This window comes from Buteo buteo, chromosome 26 (genome assembly GCF_964188355.1).
Source record: "Buteo buteo chromosome 26, bButBut1.hap1.1, whole genome shotgun sequence".
Taxonomy (NCBI): Eukaryota; Metazoa; Chordata; class Aves; order Accipitriformes; family Accipitridae; genus Buteo; species Buteo buteo.
The window spans coordinates 4014014-4035701 of NC_134196.1; the positions used below are offsets into that span (position 1 = coordinate 4014014).

The 21688-nt window shown below is 39.5% G+C and overlaps 1 protein-coding gene across 6 annotated transcripts in view; it reads right to left on the bottom strand.

Annotated features, from left to right (window-relative positions):
* VEZT (vezatin, adherens junctions transmembrane protein) overlaps positions 1-21688 on the bottom strand; it is a 92914-nt gene that overhangs the window by 19273 nt on the left and 51953 nt on the right. Inside the window, exons 12-13 of one of the 6 annotated variants that reach the window (XM_075058001.1) lie at positions 20827-21412; positions 1787-1920 (exon numbers count right to left, since the gene is read on the bottom strand). In XM_075058001.1, the coding sequence (XP_074914102.1) occupies positions 1851-1920; positions 20827-21412 (656 nt within the window). In that variant the 3' untranslated portion in view covers positions 1787-1850. Of the gene's footprint in view, positions 1-1786; positions 1921-10207; positions 21413-21688 lie in introns of those variants that run through there. The other 5 variants (XM_075058002.1, XM_075058003.1, XM_075058004.1 and 2 more) reach the window with 5 other exon arrangements.

A 21688-nucleotide genomic window follows, 5' to 3' on the forward strand; every position in this document is an offset into this window, starting at 1 on the left:
TAAAACACAGGAATGATCAGGCACCAATGAAGAGATAAGCAGCAGATTTAAACCAAAAGGAAGTCCTTTTTCTCACAGCACATCATTAAATTGTGGAACTCTTTGCCACAGGATGTTGTGGAGGCCAAAAGCATAAGTGTGTTCAAAATGGAATTACATACATTCCCGAAGGTTTGCTCCATTGGCAGCTATCAAATGTGATGGCCCAGACACAGCTTTTGGTTGAGGAAATCCCTGAATTGTTAAGCGCTTATGGCTGACATGGGTCACAAAGAATAGGATTTTCTTAGAAATGCTCTTCCACTCCTCCCCCAGCTACCAGCCACTCACAGGGACAGGATACTGGATGGGTTAGATTAGCCTTTGGTATAATCCTGCACAGCTGCTTTTACACCACTATGTGCAAGGTTGTTGCTTTAATTTGGGTAAAACTTTAATAAAAGGATTAGGGGGGAAAATGCACAAAGTTCATGAGAAGAAGGTTCTTTGCCTCTGAAATCATCCTCAGCTAACATATATCAAATAATTTTGTATATATTTTAATTTTTAAAGCTTCAGTAAAGCAAAATTAATGCTCCCAGGAAGGGAAGGTCTCTCAAACTATGTAAAAGTAGGATTAAAAATTTACTTAATTTTACATGCTTTCTTCTTGAGGCAGATAAGTAATTTCCTCTGGTGCTTGGGAATTTCCTCAGATGATCAGGAAAAATACTTCAAAATGAAACACAACTGTCCTCTGTGCCTAATGAATCAAAAGGCTACCCTTAGTACACTTAGAAGGACAGCCTCCATCCTTAATTTCCTACTAAAATAACTATTGTTCAGCTAAATAAATACAAGTGAGTTTAAGAGAAGGAATTCATGGCTTCAAAGAAAAAGAATTAAGTTCAAGTTTTAATGAATGTATTAGGCAAGAAGGAAATGTTGTATGATATCAAACATTTGCTTTTAGACAGCTTTCTATATAGTCTTTTAGATGCCTCAAGGAAATGGTTTTACAGCAGCATTACAGTAATGCAGTTGCTCCCAGGGGCAGTTGCTTCTCTCTGATCATGGCATGTGCTTCCTGCCATATGGACAATCCCACTCTCTCCCCCTGCCCCCCGTCTAAAGATCTTCAGCCAGGACTTAATTCCTCTGCCTTCAAATGTTAGGGAGCTGTATGTTTGAGGGGCAGGAGGCAGAAGGGAACCAAAGTTTTTATTTTATTTGCAAGAAGTGGCTTTTCAAAAGCATTGTTTGTGCTGAGTTAAAAAAGCCAACCACCAAACACCAAACATTCCTGCTGTTTTTCTTTCCCACAGGATTTGCATTTCTCTTTTTTCCAAAGTAGATGCCTTTTTCTGTGTAGTTTACAAATTTATAATCATACATTATTTGTGAAGAAATTACTAGGATAACAAACATATGAACCTAACAATAGCAAAGCATGGTGTGCTTACATACATACACAAACACTGCCGTTCCAGTTTAAGAATGAACTTAAGCCAATATACTTGCTTTCATCCATCAGTGCTGTACTACATGGAATGATGGTAAAATATCGTGAGAGCTAGCTGAGGGAAACTTGGCATAGAATGATTACATTTCTAGATTTATAATTATCTCTGGATGCACTAGCAGCACAATTCTTAAAGATTGCGTTTTCCAGTTTCTGGAGCAAGTCAGACTGACACTGTGATGCAATGGAGAAAAGAAGACAACCTGAGGTCAAAACCAGATCCATGGGTCCAGAAATGAGTTCCTGCTCTTGAAGAATGCAACATGAGTGGTGAAAGTTACTTACGTTTCTTAGCTCTCACTTGCGGTGTGGCCATGTAGTCACAGCTGGAAAGCAGCAGCTTTAGATTTCAATCCATTAGTCCAGATTCTCTGTTTATCCCAAACGACAACGAAGGTATGGTTTGTGCCATCGGTAATCTGCTAAGTGTGAAACACAGACAGAAGTCTCCCAAATGCTCGAGGAAGCTAGAAGAGGAAAAATAAAAAGGAAACAAAGCAGGAAGGGGAGAAAGCTTGCCCTCAGTAACACCTGCTGTATTTGCCGTTAGTGGTGAAATTCATATACACCTATAAACAGACATCTCTGGAAAAATCAGCCCTCCAAGCATAGATGCAAGGCCTAGGATGAAGAGCAGGGGAATCTGTGGTTTCTTCCCCCGAGCATGTCAATATGTACAAGACTTCCAGAAAAGGTCAGGTGAAACCACAGTCTGACCTTAACCTATCCCAAACTTCCCCATCCCCAGCCAGAGCTCTAGCATGCGGGTTTGAGATGGGAAATGTAACAAAGATTTCATTAAATCCACTAGTGACTTTTTTATTGCCATTCCTAGACAACTACAGGTTGAAAATATTGAGACAGCATAGCAATAACAGGCAGTACACATTTATAACTGGTTGTACAAGTCAAGCTAAACTATCAGCATGAGAAACTCCACAGATAAGGTTTTCCTGATTCTTCTCCCTTGAAAAATGGAGTACTGCCCTGAAAAAGGTGAGGGAAAATCACAGCAATCCATTTCATTCCAGCTGATCTCAAGATCCAAAACTTTTTAAAGGAGGCTGGGTTCTATAATTGCATTTGCCTTGCAGCCTTGCCAGCTTCTTAAGTGCACTCATTACGATAGAGGCTGAATGCTTTGAGCTGATTCTGCAGCTTATCGATAGCATGGAGGGCATTTGGGCCATTCAGGCCATTCAGTGAGTTTGGACTTCTCCAGATTCAAGAGCTGATTGGGGGTCTTCTGGGAATATCATTCAAAATTGTTTTGGCCATTTTCTGCTGCAGATAATCAAAATGACAATGTTTTTAGTAATTTTTCTCTAGTAAAAATAATGCTTATGAAATGAGCCCAGGATGTAGAATCCTCTATTTATACACAGAACCTAACAATACACCCAGCAACTGTTTATACAGTTTTCTGTTTCACAAAACTGTTCTGGAAAGGCCATAATCGGGAACTTACAGGATAATCCATCTCTATGCTTCTTCTACTTTCGACTTTTTTGACTAAGACACCGGTTTGCTCATTGTGTGGTGATGATGTACTTGTTTGCTTATTAACCATTAAATTGTTCATTATCGCATTCCAAGTTATTCAGCCAAGCAGCCATCAAACAATACATTTTTGTTACTGTCATGCTACTGAACAGGCAACTTTTGTTTTCAGTTAGGCCTTTAGTTAGGCAGACCTTCTGCAATGACAGTTCTTCGTTTCCTTCATAGTCTAGAAACAACCTCAAGAGGTCATCTAGCCTCGCCATTTTCACCAGTACAAAATCAACTATGTCAGTGCTATTATGGAGACAAGAGGTGGTACAGTCCCGACAGAGCTGCAGACATCTGCAAAACAGACCTTTAGACTTGAATCACTTTTCTAAAGTCTTTCACAGCCCCCAAAGAGAAACAGGCACTTCCACAGTGCAGTTAAACTCCGATCAATGTATAATGGAAGTGGGTCAAATGAATCGTGGGCTGGAAATGCCTGTTTCTCTCCCGTGGGATTCATCCGTAGGTGAGGTGAATTCCACTCTTGCTGCTTAACCTGTTCGTAAAGACTCAGTGATAGAGAAGGCACAATATCCTTACAAAAATATATCTGAATGCTTTATAGTCATATTGCTTCACAGCTTTTCCTATTTAATTTTTCTTCCTGCAGTTAAAGCCCGTTATTTCTTGCTCTGTTTATTATAGACATGGAAAACAGACTGTTCTCTTTCTTTCTGTAGCAGGTCATATTTTTATGTCCCTTCTGTCTCCTGTGACTATACTCCTACACTCAGCGTTCATGTCTGTATACTAAATGAGCACAGGTTATGCAACCTTTCTTTATAGGTCACATTCTCTGGAGCTCTGGTCATTCCCCTTACTTTCCTGCAGATTCTTGCTGGTTGATATGCATTTGGCCACTCTAGCACTGCTGAGCTTACCAGTTATACTTTGTATTTCACAGGTTAGATTCCTATTTGCACAGCCCACAATGATTAAAAGTTGTATGTCATTATCAGCACCGACAATCTTAACATGAAAAGGACAGTTCAGCCATCCTGTTTGTACATTACCAGCCCAAGAAGGGTGGTACTACAAAACCCAAACAGATAACAAAGCTTTCATTAAATGTATTTGAACGCTGGTGATTAAATTTAAATGAACTTCAGCGTGAGCAAATATTTTTACTTGAATGTCTGAATGCACAGGCACGTATACACATGAATTTGCCAAGTTGCTTCTCTAAGGGGCAGTCTGAATCAGCAGAATTGTCTCTATAATATGAACATGTGAAGTTTGCTAATCTGCATGAAATATTCCTAGACAGAAGGAAGACGGAAATTAACCTCAAGAATGACCGTCTCGGTCAAAAAAGCTCGGGAAAGAGAACATGTGATAACTTGAAGACAGCCCCATTTTACTCCTTCAGTGAGCTGGAAAGATGCAGAAGGGCACATAAGGGGAAAAGTATGGGCTGAACTTCCAAAACCTCTACTGTGGATTGCTTAATGTCAGTGTTTAATATCTAATAGTTCCCCTTCTCCCAAAGGTTAAAAGGAACCAGGACAGAGATATATATGCTTATAAAACCAACCCACTGTTGCCAATAATAAAACATTTTTTATTTTGACTTCTTTTTAATGTTCTGACATATTACTGCTCTGAAGTTCAGAATTTCATTGGTATTAAAGTTCAGCTTTGACCTTTCACCTTTTTATGTGGAAGAATTAGTCAGGGAGAAAAAACATTCCTCTTTGCCCTGGCTTGCTTATTATGACTCCCTCAAGAATTTCAGTCTGAGGCCATTTGCCAGAACTATGTTTAGCTCTGAGAGGAGAAAGAACCTCCCTCCACTCCAAAATGCCACCATCCAAATTTATCTCTTGGCTTTCACTGAAGACTTGGGTTTTAAAACACTCTGGATTAAAATTTACCCCAGGAGGGGTAAAAGAGCTTTGCTATGCCAGTTTACTCTTACTGAGAAAAGTTGACCTTCAGAGCTGCTTGCTAATGAACCTTCTTATTTTATAAATTCCTGGTGTTTTAGGAATGAACCAAGCCAGAAAGATACCCTGTAGAAGATAAAGTTCTTACTGATGCCATAAAATGCCAGCCTGTGAAAGTCACATGCTACAGAAGGCCGTAATGAGAGTGACAGGAATTTGAGAAACACTGGAAAACTTTGACTGGTAACATTTACGTATTATGCAAGCAAAGCAAAGCTTCAAGCATCCTTGAATTTTATGCTTGAAGGCACAAATTGATTGCTTGTGGTGGAAGGAATAATGAAATTCCTCCATGTCATAACATCACAGAATCAACCAGGTGAATTGTAATGGAAAGGGCAACATTCCTCTGACAGCGATGGTGATTGCCAGAGGCAGCCTTCTTGTTTATATTCTCTTAGAAAAGTTTCAATGCATTGTGTATCCATGCATCAGATCATCTTTGGAGTAGCTTTATCTACCCCTTCCATCAGCCTCTTCATTTTGTACAATTACAGAACACATATGTATCGGAGAATAGCAGTGTTATATCCAAAGCGTTCTGTAGGCAGTCCTGCAGTGGCAAAAGGTTCCTTCCCTGTCTGCTTGTTAATAGTTTTTCAACATTAGCCACACCGAAACAGGGTCAGAGCTCTAAATGAAATAACAAAACTGGTATGCACCCCACCACATTTTGGCAGTAGGACGATGCCAGTGGTTAAACAAAGCCAACGTGAGAGGAGTGCTGTGTGTTGCTTCCTCATCCATGTGGCAGCGAAAGGCACTTAAATTGGAAAACACAACACGTAAGGGCTTGCAGCAGCAAGAGGAAACTAATTCGGATTATCTGTACGGGGAACCCAAAGGCTAGAAGAGACCAGGGAGTGGTCACCAAACCAAACCACAGATCCCTGGCATATGGAGCAGAGGCAGTGAGCTGGGCTGCAGGTTTCTTCTCTTGTTCTCTGTGCTCCCACCATCAGCAAGGAAAGAACATGCAGAACTGAGGGAGAATGATAATAGAGATACAGAGGAGAAGTATGAGAGACTGGACGTCAGATCTGAAGGATCTGTGTAATGAGAAATGTGATAGGGAAGGGGAGGTAAGACCAGTTATTGGAAGCAAGTTGAGGCACTGATTATGAAAAAAGCAAGAAGCAGGGAAAGAAACATATGTACAAGTAAAGTATGAGGAAGAAACTTAAATGAGAATAGGAAAATCAAGAGAGAGTCAGGGAAGTCAGAACAAATGAATAAGAGTTTGCCTTAAGGGGAAACACACAGACATAAAGGGGAGACATACAGGCAGAGAATCAGTAGCTGAGGCCAAATGTTATTGTCATTTCCACCTGCTGACATACACTCAAAACCCCAAGGAGAGCTTACAGGACTCCCTTTGTTATGATGCTGACACTGCTCACAACATTGGATTTAAGCAACGGAGCGGAGAAACGAGGACCTGTGTCATAGTGTAATGTGTATTAAACTGTTCATCACTTCCAAATCTGCACTGCTGTGACTGCTCCTCTCACACTCAGGTAAATACAGCTCTTCATAGTAATGAGACAAGCTACCTGAGTGAAAGAAAAATGTTTCAGAGTTGAGTAAAACAGTGCTATCATAATAACTTTTGCCTATAAAACTGAAAAATGCATTATGTAAAATGGTTCTTTCAATTACCCACAAGTAAAAGCAGTGTTCTACGTCATGTTCATTACTGGTTATATTACAGATGAATACATATTGGTGTGTACATAAGATGAAGACAATTCAGTGGTCCTTTGGATTTCCTTCTAGTGAATACATCCATTGTTACTTGAATATGCGTTACCCTGAAGTATTCAATGAGTCCTGACTTGGAGTCTTGCATGCTGAGAGCTTCCATGAAATAAGCCAGATGTTTCCAATTGTGTAACACTGGGAACATCCCACAACACAAGCAGCTTTGGGTAGTACATCAGCTTAAATGATTATTATAGTTTTAAATTCAATGAAGCCAATTTTCACTTAAACAAAGGCTCCTTTACACTGCCAGAACCATGACACAGGCCTTCATGTCAGTGAGAGTCTGGCCCAACTGTGTCACTGTTTCTCCTAATGTTTTCTCCTAATGTATTTGTCTGTGTTTGTCTTCAAATATGTTATGTTGTGCCACAGCTAAACTGAAATATTACTGGGATGGATGCTGGTGGATTTTGGTAGTCCATGAAGCAGCATGCAAAATGTTGTTTTATACACTCCAGTATGCTGTGTTTCGAAATCTTGGAGGGACTAGAAAAATATGAGTTTTATTTTTTAATTTCTTAAATGAAATTAGGTATTTATTTTATATAACAAAGTCATGAAAGGTGAAAGCTCTAAGCCATAATAAAGTTGTAAGTCAGCCTACCTAACAACTTTGTTTCTCAGCCTATCATCTTCATTTGGAATAAGAGGTTGCTCTTGCCAATTCTGCATTTTTTTTGTTCTCTTCTTTGGCAGATGTACATTCAAGGAAAGCTACTCTTTGCCAACTATATTTTCAATGGGTACAGCAAGTCAGCTAAAGACCTTCAAAAACAAATAGCTAAGACAAGGAGTGATTATCGCATGGGTTACTGTCTTCCAAGTGATTTCAAGTTCAGGTATTGTACTTTCCATCATCATGGTTTTTAATCACTTCATTCTGAGACCTTTGGCTTCTTTGTTCAGTTACTTAAATATAAAGCACTATGACTCAGAGCAGCAAGTACAGAAATCTCAATAGCAAAGCATTTGCACCTTTCTGGTGTGTTTACAAGTTCTCCATCTTGTACGTTCCCTCCTCTCCCATTCAACAGTTAGGACTGTCTAACCCTAACTGCTGAGCTACAGAATCTTTACTGGCAGTTACCAGCAAGGAGGAAAGAAGAAAACAGAGGTGAAGGTCCTGGGCACATCCCCCATTTCTTTTGTGCATGTCTGACTAAGACTTACTTGTCTTATGGGCTGTTATATTTACGTTTTGGCACTATCCATACAAGTTTAATTGCAATTAAAGGACCAATTACTTTAGTCAGGTGTCTTCTGGCAAGTAGCTTCTTCATTTAATTAATAGTTGCAGGGAAGCTTTAGAAGCATAACCTGGAGAAGTAGCAGCAGATGGTCAAATATTTCACAGATGCATACTGAGCATACAGCTCCCAGAGGGAGCGTTTGCAGGAGCTAAAGCATACGCTACAACAGTTAGCTCTCCTGTAGAAGTTTCCAAGCAGAAACAAAGACAGGCAGAAAGGGGAAATAATTGCAGTGTATTTATTACATAGCTTTTGGCAACCATATCATTATTTTTAATTTAGCGGTGCTGCAAACCCGTAATCAAACTGGAACTTCAGAATGGCTGGTATGAATGCAAAGGCCACTGCATTCCACTACTGATTTAACCACTACATCTTGCAGGGTGTGATGATGATGATGATCTATTAAGCTATTGTTAATAGCTGAGAAGCAGTTGACAGCAGTGACAGCAAAGAACACAGGATAGAACCCAAAATGAAGTGGGCAGTCTTTTGCTGAGCTGCTCTTAGCTAACTTTGACAGGTCACGGGAAGTCTGTTCCTTTCTTGTATTTCTCTTTAGCTTAACAAAACAATGTATTTCATTTACATTAAACAACAGCAGAAAACAGCACATACTATAGTTGTAGTCCATTCTTCTCTGAAGGAAGCTTGTCACTTCACATGTGTACACAAAACAATTACTGGAGTAGTAGAGAAGTCATGGATTAAATATGATAGGTAATTAAGCATTTTCAAACACATTAATTACTGGCCTACCGTGCTTTCCCTCCAAGTCAGTGGCAAGCTTTCTTGATTGCAGTCAGGACAGATGAGCTTTAGGCTGGGTGCTTTTGCAAATGCTTCTCTGAGTGACTGGAAAGGCTTCACCGGCCTGCGGAATTCCCTGTGCTGGTTCTTCTCTATTTTCCGAAGTATTTCTCACTGTGGCATCATCCCTAAATGCAACTTTAGAAGCAAATGTATGCAAGTTGCACAGACTGGCATTTGCCTAACCTAAATCTAAGTAGAACCAATGCCACGTGGTCAAAGCCAGCATGGTTATTCTACATGTGTGTTTGTGCTCCTCGCTACCACAGCACCATGACAAGAAATCCTTAAATGCTACCGCTGGGACATTCCATAGGGTTCTTTCCTGCACAGGCTGTGAGCACGTGAGCAGATGCAACTGGGGGCACAAAAACAGTCTTAATGAAGGAGAGGGTGATGAAGAGTCTGAGAGAAAACCAAGGCTAGGTGACATAGCTATTTCCATATACACTACTATAATTATATAGGTGGTGCTAAATATGTGATTAATTTCCTCCTTAAGTAAGTGTCTAATTACAGATGAAACAGTAGATTCTCCAAGAGCAGATGCTCCTGGTATTTTCCCTCTTGCCAGCTGATCTCCCAACCTCAGAAACAGCCAAATACTCAACACATAGGTGCATGCGCATATTCTGTTCACTTTCTTTATTTCAATAACTTGGGTCCACTGTAATGGACCTTTTGAACTCTTTCCTCCTGCGTAGCACTGCTAAAAAGGGATTAACATCAGTGAAACTTTGAAAATCTTGCTTTTCACTGGGAGGAAAAAAGAAGCACTATCATTTCTCTATCTGTTCATGGAGTAATTTCTTGGGAGATGGCATTTTCTTGTTTGTAAATCAGCTGTTTCTCTAATGGAAGTAAGCAAACAGGTCCTACCCTGCATTCATGTTTTCATCTACCTGGAAGATGAGTTAAGCATGGAGACAGCATAAAGAACTGAGTGACTTAAGTTGAAGGCCATATTTCTAGACAAAAAGTGCCCTTAGATTCCTCTTCCAAATCTCTCCTTAAAACTTGCTTCACTCAGGAGACCACAGGTTTCTTAGCATATGTCAGCAGAAACAACCATCCGTGAGACTTACGGACTTCATCTCTCAGTACAATTTTTGTCTCTTGTCCATTTGTTTATACCACGGGTATCCCATTCTAGGTTTCTTCTTCACTATCTTACCCAAGTATGGACTATGCTGCAAAATAACCCCAGGGAAGCTTAAGACAGTAAAACTGATTACATGTTGGGATCAGTGGAACAATATAATAGAAATCTGAATGACTGCCTTTTTAGGACTGGTCTAGCTCCATCTCTGCCAGACCCACTACCCCAGACCAGGTTACCTGACAGGGTGTGAATATTTCCAATATGAAGCAGCACAGTAGAAGGATGAGAAGAACAGGTTTTAATGAGAGAAAGGAGAAATACAGCAATACAGCTGATACAAAAAAGTACACAATATAACACAAGTGTCTAATAAATTAGCAGAGATCTCGAGAAACAGGAAGAAAGTTTCAGATGGCTGAAGAAAGAGGCTTGCTCAAAAAGATACAATCTTAAGTCTTCATAGATATATATACATTCTTGGCAGTATAGGAAACGTACAGTTCTTACATAGAAAATATTGACTGTCTGAAGTGGTAGTATCAATTCCTGAAGAATATTTGCATATGGTACATTATGAGGAATACACACAGGCAATTTAGCATTCAAAAAATCTCCAAGTAAAGGAAAACATTACAGACCCTTCTCAGTAGACAGGCTTCTCCTTCTAACAGCAGCAATTGGATCTGTTCAGTATTCCATATGAAAACAAACAAACCAACCTGGAGACAGCAAAGAATAAGCAAGACCTTTTGTACTGCACAACAAATTATGCACCGATTAGGCAGCAAGATTCAATACATAAGAATAAATACTCCTGCCTCACCAAGCTTCCCCTTGCCTTTCAAGATCAAATTATTTCCCTTCTTCCCCAGTCATCTCTAAGCTTTCCTTCCTGGGGATATGAATTAGGTGAGAGTGAGTCAGACCTAAGTGAGAAGAGCGGTCAACAGCCGTTAACCTTAAAACCAATACAGGGAAAGTTTACAGGAAGAGGTGTGCATCAGCCACAGCTCCTAACATCAGCAAAACACAGCCTTTGTTCTGATAACAAAGTCTAAGCATTATGAGGGAGCCATAAAGCTTCAGATAAAAGGAGCCAGTCTGTACTGTTGCCGCTATTTTGGCACTTTCGAAGCGTAAAGAGAAACTCTGTTTCTTAGGAGTCATACAGCTAGATAAGTAGAAGACATCTCCTGCAGACCACCTAAGTTCGGTTCCTAGGTTAACGATCTACCTGCTACCAGTCTCCTCCACCGCCACATTATTCTATTCCAAAAGCCCCACCTACCCAGCCATTTATGTGATGCTGAAAGGGGATTTGCTAATAGTTGCCACACGGTTGCACAGCATACAGGTCTCTGAAAGAGACTGAGAAGGTGCAACTGGAAGCATATGACACAGAAAAACATTCTTTCTTCAGTCATCACTTATTTAGACAAGAATAACCAGTGTTCATTACTAAAGTGCTTGTACTAAGGAGCCAGCAAAACATACTGCAAAAAACTAACTATTGCCAGGATTGCTTAAAATTAATTTCATCTTCAGGATGAAAGAGGAATTATAAATAAACTTCTGTATAAAAGATCAAACAAAGTGCTGATACAGCATTTATGCATCCCTGTAAAAGCATTCCCTATTCCATTCAATCATTACTAATTGAAGGATGGATAAGCCACATCCATGCCACCTAGGCAGCCGTCAGGGATACAGGATAAGGAGAAAAAGCAATACATGCATTAGTGAGGCACAATTTTAGTAGAGATGCTGAAGAAATAATAGCAACCAAAAAGACTTTGAAAGTGATTAGCATTACAATTGAGAAAACTACTTCTGAAACTGGGGAAAGCCAGCCAAATTTTTTAAAAAATGGCTTAAAAATAATCCTGGTGATGCACATCATCAAATATGTAGAAATGACTTTAAGTCCTGATTCATATCCATGGGAAAAAGGAAGGAGGTAAAGTGGGAAAGTAAGAAAAAGAGAAACAAAAGGGTTTGGGAAAATATCACAGGCAAGAAACCCTATCACAAAGAAAGGGCAGAACCCAGGAATGTCTGCCTGCTACCGCCTACATCCAACCCAGAACTTTAGTTCTTGGAGCCTTAACTCAGCCAGCCGCCAGGCTTCATGCCTGCTTTAAAGCCCTGCTGATCTAAACCTGCTTGAGGCCGATCTAATCAACCGTGTTTAAAGCAGCATCAGCAACTGGCAGGGTAGGTGCAGAAGAGGCTCCCAGTGGAGCCAAACCACATGGGTTTTCAGTGCAGTCAAAGGAAAGGGGCTGACATCATACAGAGCTTAAAGGAAGAGATACGGAGATTGATTTACATACAGCTTGATACACCAGCACAGCAGGACTGAGTCTTTCTGGGGAAACGAAATGTAGATAAAACAGAGGGGTTTTTAAGAGCTGCTGAAGACTACCAGTCTGGTGAACGTTTCCTGTCTCCCAGTGAAGAGAAATTGTGGATCCTTCCCAGTGTCTGCAAGCTTAAGAGTGTATCGCATGTGATTTCCCTCTGTAGCCCTGCCAGAAGTCTCTTGCAGTTTGCTCTTTTAAACATTTCCTCTTATATTTTAGCTCTCATTTATTAACCAATTAAACAGCAGCTTATCAAGATTCTTTTCTTTCCCTTCCCAGTGGTTTCTTTGGCAATCTATGCTGCCCTTAGGCCCCGTTTTGGGAAACGCTAAGACTTAGCAAGCACGAAATGTTGGGAAAGATGTATTTGTTTACATGTTTAAGACAGGGCAGATGGGCATACAGGCACTCACAGCAGCTCAGGTAAGCTTATGTCATGAGGAACATGTGTTCAAGGATCAGTCTTGCTGAGGACACATTACCGTCTTAGGATCATTAAGGAGGGAGGTTTCTGGAAGTGAATGTTCTGAAGTCCAGGATGGAATAGGACGGCCACGTTGAAATGTAGGTCAAAGCTCCCTGGAAGGAAAGTCAGGACAGACAAGTTACCAGCCCTAAGAATCCTTCTGTTGACAACTTTATGACTGGGAATGTGCAACAGTGCCTTGGTGTGGATTCCATCTAACCTGCCATTTCATTAAGTTTAGACAAGGCGTTCAGAAATGAAGGGAGAAAATGGCCAAGTTCCTAAAGAGTTGGCAGCAGAATGCTGGCGAAGAGCTGAAGATTGCTAAGAGGGAAGAGAGAGACCACCAGAGGAAAGAATGGACCTAGCAAAAACTGGAGCTTTGAAAGATAACCTGCAGAGTCATCGAGCCTAGCTCAGCACTCTTGTAGTCGAGCACCTCAGTACAACCCTTCCCAGAAGTGGTCAAACCAGAAGAGCTTCTCTAGGCCCTGTGTGCCCAGGCCCTGTCTTTTGCAGTACGGCCACTAATATTTAAGCTTCTATTGCAGATATATTACCTGGTGCATTATAGGATAGTAACCTAGGTGAGAAACAAACAAACAAAACCACTCCACAACTGGTTTGTGTGGCCTATGAAAAGGAAAGCTGAGAAGGAAGAAGTTTATGAGTGTGATTGCATATGGCGTGGATGCTGCAATAGAGCAAGACAGAGACAATAAACCCAAATTGCTTGCGAAGCACCTTGCTCCTGTATCTGTTTACCTCAGCAGTGTTCTGTGATCTCTACAAGCTTTGCAGACCTCGAGCACATAGGTGCACGCAGACTGTCTGTGAACACTCACGTTAAGACATTAAAAACTTTGAGTACAATGTCATACTAAGCGGTGCAGGAACAGACAGCATGAACATGTTTAAATTTGACCAGCTGTGGCTTTTGATGAAAGATCTGGAGGACAATTCATAGATATCTGGCTTTTATCCCATAATACATTTAACATATTATTAATATTATTATTATCATTATTATTGAAACACAGATATCAAACATTATAAACAGCTGTCATTTATGGTGCTTCTATTGAGATCAAATGCATGATTCTCTGTTAGTAATGATTACTGAAGATATTAAGCACTGACTTTTCTCTTTTTGTTTATTTAGGAATGGACCTCTTATTAATAGCACAAAGTAACAGAAAGCATTGGTCACTCTCTATTTGGAAATTTGAGATTATTTTCAGTTCTCGTCCATGCAGCTGGAGAAGGTCAGGAAGCAGTCTTTAAATATTAAAGCAAATCAAGCTAACTAATGACACTTATTTTGGGACCGTGTACTAGAATTGCAGTTATTTCTAAACCACAACTGGTGTTTTTCAGTAAGCCAGAATTACTTATAAAAGCCAAAATACACCAAAAGGGTCATATAAATTTGAGCTGCCATACATATTATTTCTGTTTTCACTATTAGTACTCCCCTTTATGGTGTCCACCTTCTGTTTCAGTTCTCAAGTCAACTGGGACAGTCAGTATACATTTCTAGATCTCGTCATTCAGATGCTGAAGATACAGAAGAATCAAGCTGTGTTACACACACACAAAAAGAATTTGTGTCCTATTTTAAAATCTGAAATTGTTAAGAGTGGTGGTAAAGGGAGAGGACCATGGGTGTCACTGCTGTCACAGAGACCAGAAAGGTGAAAACCATAAGCAGAAAAGAGAAAAAGAGATGCACGATAATTTCAGTTTTACTAGCCGTATAATAAACAGCTCTTGGAGACTCTATGGAGTAAGACACAACAGGTTTTGGGCAGCCTAGGCCTGAAGAACAAAAAAAATGGAGGAGTGAAAATAAGTGAGGAAACTAATGAATGGCATCATCCTCAATCAACAGATAATATGGAGAGATGAAGGAAGCAACATATGGAGTTCAGTTTATCTCACTTCAGTACAGACACTAATGATGTCAACTCACAGCATGTGACCATTAATTCAAACTGATTTAAATTTCAGCTATGGCATTCCTCCTCATCACCCAGGCATGTATTCCCTCCTGCTCCTCTGAGATGCTACTAGTGCTCTTTCAACCACACGATGAATTAGTTGAGGGAGCCAGCTGAAAGGTAAAGCAGTGGTGCATTGTCAGCCAGATCCATGTCCTAAAACCGCTGAGTGGTTACAGAAGCCAGCCTGAAGGAGGGACTGAGATTGCATGGCCATGGCAGTCTGGACTGGATTGGTTTAAGCTGCTATAGAACTGCATCCCCTAAAGCAAACTGTCTGTGAGGCCTTTAAGATTTAAAGCTGAGAAGGTATAAAGGTCAAAATATGCTGATCATGTGAAAGTATTCAAGTTTTGGTCCTATTCAACCCTTTTAAAATAAGCCACTTTGTAACAGAGAGACAAACTCTTCTTCCTCATCTACTAAATTATAGTCACTTCTTCAGAATCCTGTGTTTGATTCAGGAAGTGTTACGTGGGCTAACAGAGCGTTCAAGCTGTTGAGTCGAGTTTTATTCTGACAAACCTGCCAAAAACTTAAGAGACGGCAGTGTGAAAGGTGAAGCAGAATATCAAGAACAGTTACAAACTGATCTGTAGCTCAAACGGTATCGGTCTACAAAGCAAAGTTCATGGTAGGTAGGTCTCACTCCCACCTATGACCATGGCCTATTATCACAGTTACAGGACCATTACCACTTATCTAATTACTGCACAAATTTCCAAGTCAGATAAATCAAAGTGTATTTTTTGGCATTTAAAATTCAAGGTGGTAAAATAAAAACATATACATGAGGGAATGAAATATCATGAGAATATGAATAAAGCACACCTCCAAGCATTTTGCAAATTAGCCACAGAAGCCTTCAGTTTGATCTCTGATATCCATATATCTGCTGCCATGTTTCTTGTGTGATAATATATTTTGTGATACATACTTATTCATCAGAGACCAGAACAGCTCTGAAAAGTCAAGCTGAAATTTAAACAAGTGGTTTTTGGCATCTTTAGTTTGTGTTAGGCCAGGTGGCAGCTGTTCGGAAGATCATTTTGATTTAACAACTTTTTGTTTTGTTAGCAAAGAAAAACATTGTCCAGCCAAATCCTGCTGACAGTGAATAAATATTTCTCCTCCATTAAACCAAATGTTTTCATTTGTCATCCTAATAGCTAGGGGTAAAAGATCTGAAAAGATTTTTTTCCTAAATGGACTCGAATACATTTGAATGGTAGAGTGTGTTATGGGAGGTGATTATTACTCCATACTCAGCACTGCTGAGGTTACGTCTGTAGTACTGCACCACACTTCGGTCATTATACTTCAAAAACTGGACAGATTTCTAAGGAAAGCAACCAAAAGGTGGAACACATGACCTCTGCAGAAGCACTGAGATAAGTGGGCTTGCTCAGTTTAAAAAAAAAAGAATTAAAAAACACTATTGACAAATCTTCTCATTTGTAAAAGGCTGTAATAAAGGTGAGCGCATGCTGGCATTGGGACTAGTAATAATTGACCAAAGATGGGCCTGAACAAATTCATGGAAGAGAATTCCATTGGGACCCGTTAAGCTGGCAGCCACCACCACTGGCTCAAGAAGCCCCTGAGCCACAAAGTTTTGGGGAGTAGCCTGGGGAACATCACTACACGATCTCCCTTTCTCATACTCTTCCTCAGCATCACAGACAAGATCCCAGAGGAGCCTGACCCTTTAGACTGACCAACTGCCTTCCTTACACTCTGCCCGCTTTTTCAGATGAGACTATGAAAACCTGTTAATTGTAAAGAGTAATTAGCCCTGGGAACAAGCCACTTGCAGAGCAACAGCAGCCCTTCACTAAATACTTTAAAGAACAAGGGCAGTTTAGTATACTTAACCCCTTGTTTCTGTTAAAAAAAAAAGGGATAGACTATAAGATTACAAAGTTCAGTGTGGGCCAACAACTCTACACAGTCCACCATTTAGATTTTTTTTACTACCAAAGAAATTAATATGACAGTTGCGAATTCTGTACTTCAGATACACATAAAATTTCCACTACTGCAAAACAGTCAGGTCACACACAGACGGGTGTGCTCAGGACAAAGTCTGAAACCTCAGTAAAACTGGCTAGTTAACCAGATTCCATCTTGTATATAGAAAACTAAGTGCAAGAGTCAGTGATGTCTAGTAATCCTCTGTTGGGAGTAAAACTGTCTCATTACTGCAACCGATAGCAGAGGCCTTCACATTTGTGAATCTTGCTTATAGTTGACACAAGCACATTTGACTCCATTTGAAAGAAGCTCGATTATCTCTAAGTCTCAAAATTTGCTTCCATTACACCACTGTTTCATTTCTGTCATGAAGACATACACTTAAAAAAAGGAACAAGTAATCTTAACATAGGTCTTTGCCCCCATATAAGCCTTTACCTAGATCTTTAGCTGTAAAGTTGAGTGACGTAAAAGATGTAGTGCTAGACTGCAATCCAACCTAAGAAGCAAATACCATCTTTGGAGTGCCTTCCAGGTAGGACAGGAGGAGAAGAAATTATTTAACCCTATATAATTACTTGCTTCTTTACAACTTCGCAGAGCTGCTAATTGGAAATGGCATAGGGAAAATGCATTTATTGTTAGTTCTGCTCTTCTGGCTGCTGATATCCTTTGGCATAACCCATTATTTGGTACGGATTTCCTGATTAACATGTTTCAAAAAGTTGCAGAGCTCTAAGAAGTAAATGTTCTGTTTTCACAAAAATCCCTCTCTAGGCTAATGAGCCAAAGAACACAGGACAGCACTCAGACCTTGACATGCTCAATATATTAACACAACTCTTTAGCGCTAATGCACACTTCAGTGTGTTCATATATATTATTTTAAATGCAACAATAAATTACGATTGCCAAGAAATCTGTCAGGTTCTTGAAGGAATCTACAGCATGTATGCACAGTCCTTTCAAATGACCTAGTTATGAGGAAATCTGGATTATAACAGACTATTTATATATAGATGGAACCTGGTTATCAAATCAAGGGAAGCCATGCTTTGTGTGCTGTACACTGCTAGCCATATTTTTGTGCAGAGAGAATATTAAATAAATCAAAATAAATGACCTGATGGCTGTAACATATAGATGTGATGAGAGGCAGAGAAAGCAAGTGAGCCCAGGTGTTCATATGTGCAGCTTCTAAGACTGCATTAAGTAAAACCATGGAAATCAGTTAAATTGCTTGTAGAAAATCTATTTGTTCAAAGTAGCATAAGAACTTGCTCCAAAAAGTCATCCTTTGATTATACCCATGTCTAATGTCAAGGCTGTAATTTCACACTACACCATCTTTGCCAGTAACGTAAACGTGAGCAATCCTGAGTCTCATGCCAGCAACACAGTATGTGCTGATACAGCTGTTTGGAGGTAAATGCTGAAAACTGCATCACTGCAATAAGAATGGTGAAAAGTAACCCCTAAGAAGGGTGGATTTTTGACCCAAGTGGACTCATGAGCTGGTTTGTAACATGGCCACAAAAACCTGTGTTGACCCAGCTGATGGGTGAGAAGGAACAACTAATGATGGATGGGGTTTCTTAAGCCAGTTTCATCACCAAGACCAGCATATTATAAAACTAGGTCCCAAGTGAGCCACCAAAGTAGATTCTCCAGATCTTTTGCTAAGGACTGCAGCAAAGGAATAAAGAGCTAGCGACTTTTATAAATGTGAGATCTGATATCTATTTTTAGTAGCAATGCAAACCACTCAGGCTACTACTGACTTCATCCAAAACTGTGAGGACAGTGATAATTCATATCCTAAATCTGATAATTTTTCCAAGTTGGTATCACAGCCATACACATTGGAAACTAAAATTTGGAACCCCTCGGGAAAGTTCAGGACTATCATTTCTGGGACACACCACATCAGATCATGAGATGCTGGTGGATGAGTTCATGGAAAAATATTAACAACATACATTTAGGCAGTCAGAACGATTAGCTAGGAACAAAAAATATCTGGGCACTTTGTGAACTCAAGGATCTCAAGTCAAGGATGAGGAAGACTTCTTTTTCAGAAGCATGGACAATGCTTCAAGCACAATTTATCCAAAGCAGTTGTTCTAGACTTCATAAAAAAAATTGCTTACCACAGAGAAAATAAAATAGTGTTTCATCATCTCAGCCTAACCTTTACAGGTTACAGAAGAATATACTCTACCACTAAGAGGAGGATTAGCTTCTGAATACATTATGAGAAGCATCTATTTTTTCTTTTACAAGTTCCCCAAGACATCATCCATTCAGCTTCCAGTCTCTTACACAAAATTAAGGGCACAGAACACAGTGTTACTGGTTAATGAAGAATGGTAAAACATTATCTTCCCAAAATCTGCGTGTGAGGGAGAAGACAGGCATTATATTGTAAAAGAACAGCGTAAGTCACATACTCCCTTCTCTTATCAATTGGTATTTACCTCTTTATGGTCTGTGAAAAAATCCACATATTTAACAGCATTCATACAAAATCACTAGTAGAAGAGAGGGAGGTTGGAAGAAAGCACTCATTTTGTGACATATGCTCAAGAGTTCCACCCTAACCTGCTGACCTTCGTTAGCTTCCCCACTTCCCACAACAGCATCCTAGGAACGATACTGCTCTGAACCACTTGCATCTAAAAAACCCTTTATTCTATAGAATCAGCAAGAGACAACAAATACCCTAACTGATGAGGTGTTTTGTGACTGGAAATGTATCTGGGTCCAAGCAGACTATTCCATACAAAGAGGCAGCTCTCTCGCTATTAGAGACATGAGACCTTTGCTTCATTTTATTTCAGAGAGCAAAAGGAAGAGAAGGCAGTGGAGCCATTAACCAGCTTCTCTGTGAGGTAAGCATCAGTTTGCTGCTCCTTGTAACACCACCACAGAGGAAAAAACAACCCACATAACTTCATACTGAACATCCAGACTTCAGTGTCAACTAAATTACAAGATACACCTTAGAAAATACACAATTGTTGTTCTCTCACGGATTCTTAATCACATAGGATATAGTTGTGATCTAAGGAAAAATGAAAGAACATTAAGGAAAAGCAAGTATGCTGCTTAAACAAAATACGGTATGTTGTTAAGCACTCAGATAATTTTGCTTTAAGAAAATTACTTCAGGACATAAACAAAAATGTACAATCAATCATTATATCAAATCAAACAATTATATTAAGGTTCACTTTACAAAAGGTTAACAAATAATTAATCGCTGTTTTAATAAATAGGTATTTACTTCTCATCTATTATCAATCCAACAGATAGCTTCTAGCTGTCTATAGTACTTTCTACCAATGTGCTTATAATCCTCCCTAACATATACTACACATTTCTGTAACATGAATTACAACATCTAGAAATCATTTATTAACCCTTCATAAAATTCTAAATAAACCTTAATATGAAGCATGACTAACTTTATACTATTTCAGCCCCATACCCCAGGACACATCAAATACTAGCTCTTTCAAGTTTTTATTTAAAATTCTACATTTCAGTTGGAAGCCACATCACTAGCCATAGAATCACAAATGCCTACGGTGGCTTAGCCAACACACTGCAGACACAAGAAGTGAAACGAAAGTGGTGGGGGAAGATCACAGGGAACAGTTCAGGTTCTTCCAAAAGAAAAATCCTGGCTTTTTTGTTGGAACAAACATTGATACCATGATAACAGAATCAGAGAGCAAAAAAACAGTCTGTTGTAATTCAAGACATTGTTTTTCCTTCTTTTTAGAAACAAAAACCCACAATACCTTGCAATATAAATAAATAAAACAGAAAACACAAAGGTCAATTCTAAAACCCACCACTAGGATCTTAAAAAGGGAACAGCCAACTATTTCTTGGATGCAGCCTAAACTTCTCTTACCTGCAAATTTTCAATATACCTAGAAGTCCTATTTAGTGTATCAGACTTAGGAAACAAGATGTATTATATTTAGATCTCCTTTTTTTCCATCCAGTATTCATCTTCAAACTCCCATCTTAAGTTTTTTTTCCATCAAATTGCCTGCTGTTGGTTTAACAAAGTTCAGCTCAGACTTACACTTTCCCTTCACTTTCAGAGCCTCTATCTTCATTGTCACAGTCCTCCACAAGGCCTTCATGTTCCTGTGTCTTCTCTTCCTCCTTCTCCTCCTCCTCCTCCTCCTCCTCCTCCTCTCCAAAAGTCTCTTCTTGCATTGTAGTAAAAGTTAAAGACCTGGCAGCAACTTGTGCAGCCAGACCAGATGTGAAGTTTAAATCTGTTGATATGTGGAGCTGGGCCAGCCTATGCTTGATTTTTGCATGTAACGCATCCTTAGTGGGAGACTGTGAAACCTCTACTCCATCCTTATTGCTTGGCTTGAGTTCTTCAACTTCCCCTTCATGCTGATAACACATTCCTTCTTCAGCCCCTGTAGAAATACCTTCATCAGCAGTACTGTCTTTGTTTTCCCCCATCTCAGGATCTTCATACAAATATTCTGTCCTGCTTTTATCAGCAGCGTTCACTTTTGGATTAGAGTCTTTTTCTTCAGATTTATCACAACTTTGGCTGGAGTCCTGCTTTTCTGTGTCTGAATTCATATGTGATTCCAAATTATTTAGTAGCTTCAGCGGTTCTACAGGAGACAAGGGTTTCACTGCAGCTTAAAAAGGGGGAAAAAAATTAAATGATAACTAAAAGCAAGCTGCTATATATAAATAATTTTTTTATGTCTGAAAAGATGCAAGATTCTAAGGGTCAAAATGGCTTAAAAAAACCCCAAAACAACAGAAACAAAACCCACAATCAAACAAAACTTAAAATAAGTGTTTTCTAATCACAAAGCTCAAGTGAAATGTGATAGCTACTTGTAACTACTCTTTAAAATCTGTGACATAAAGAGACAGCACGAAATTGATGATATTTAAAGCCAGCATCA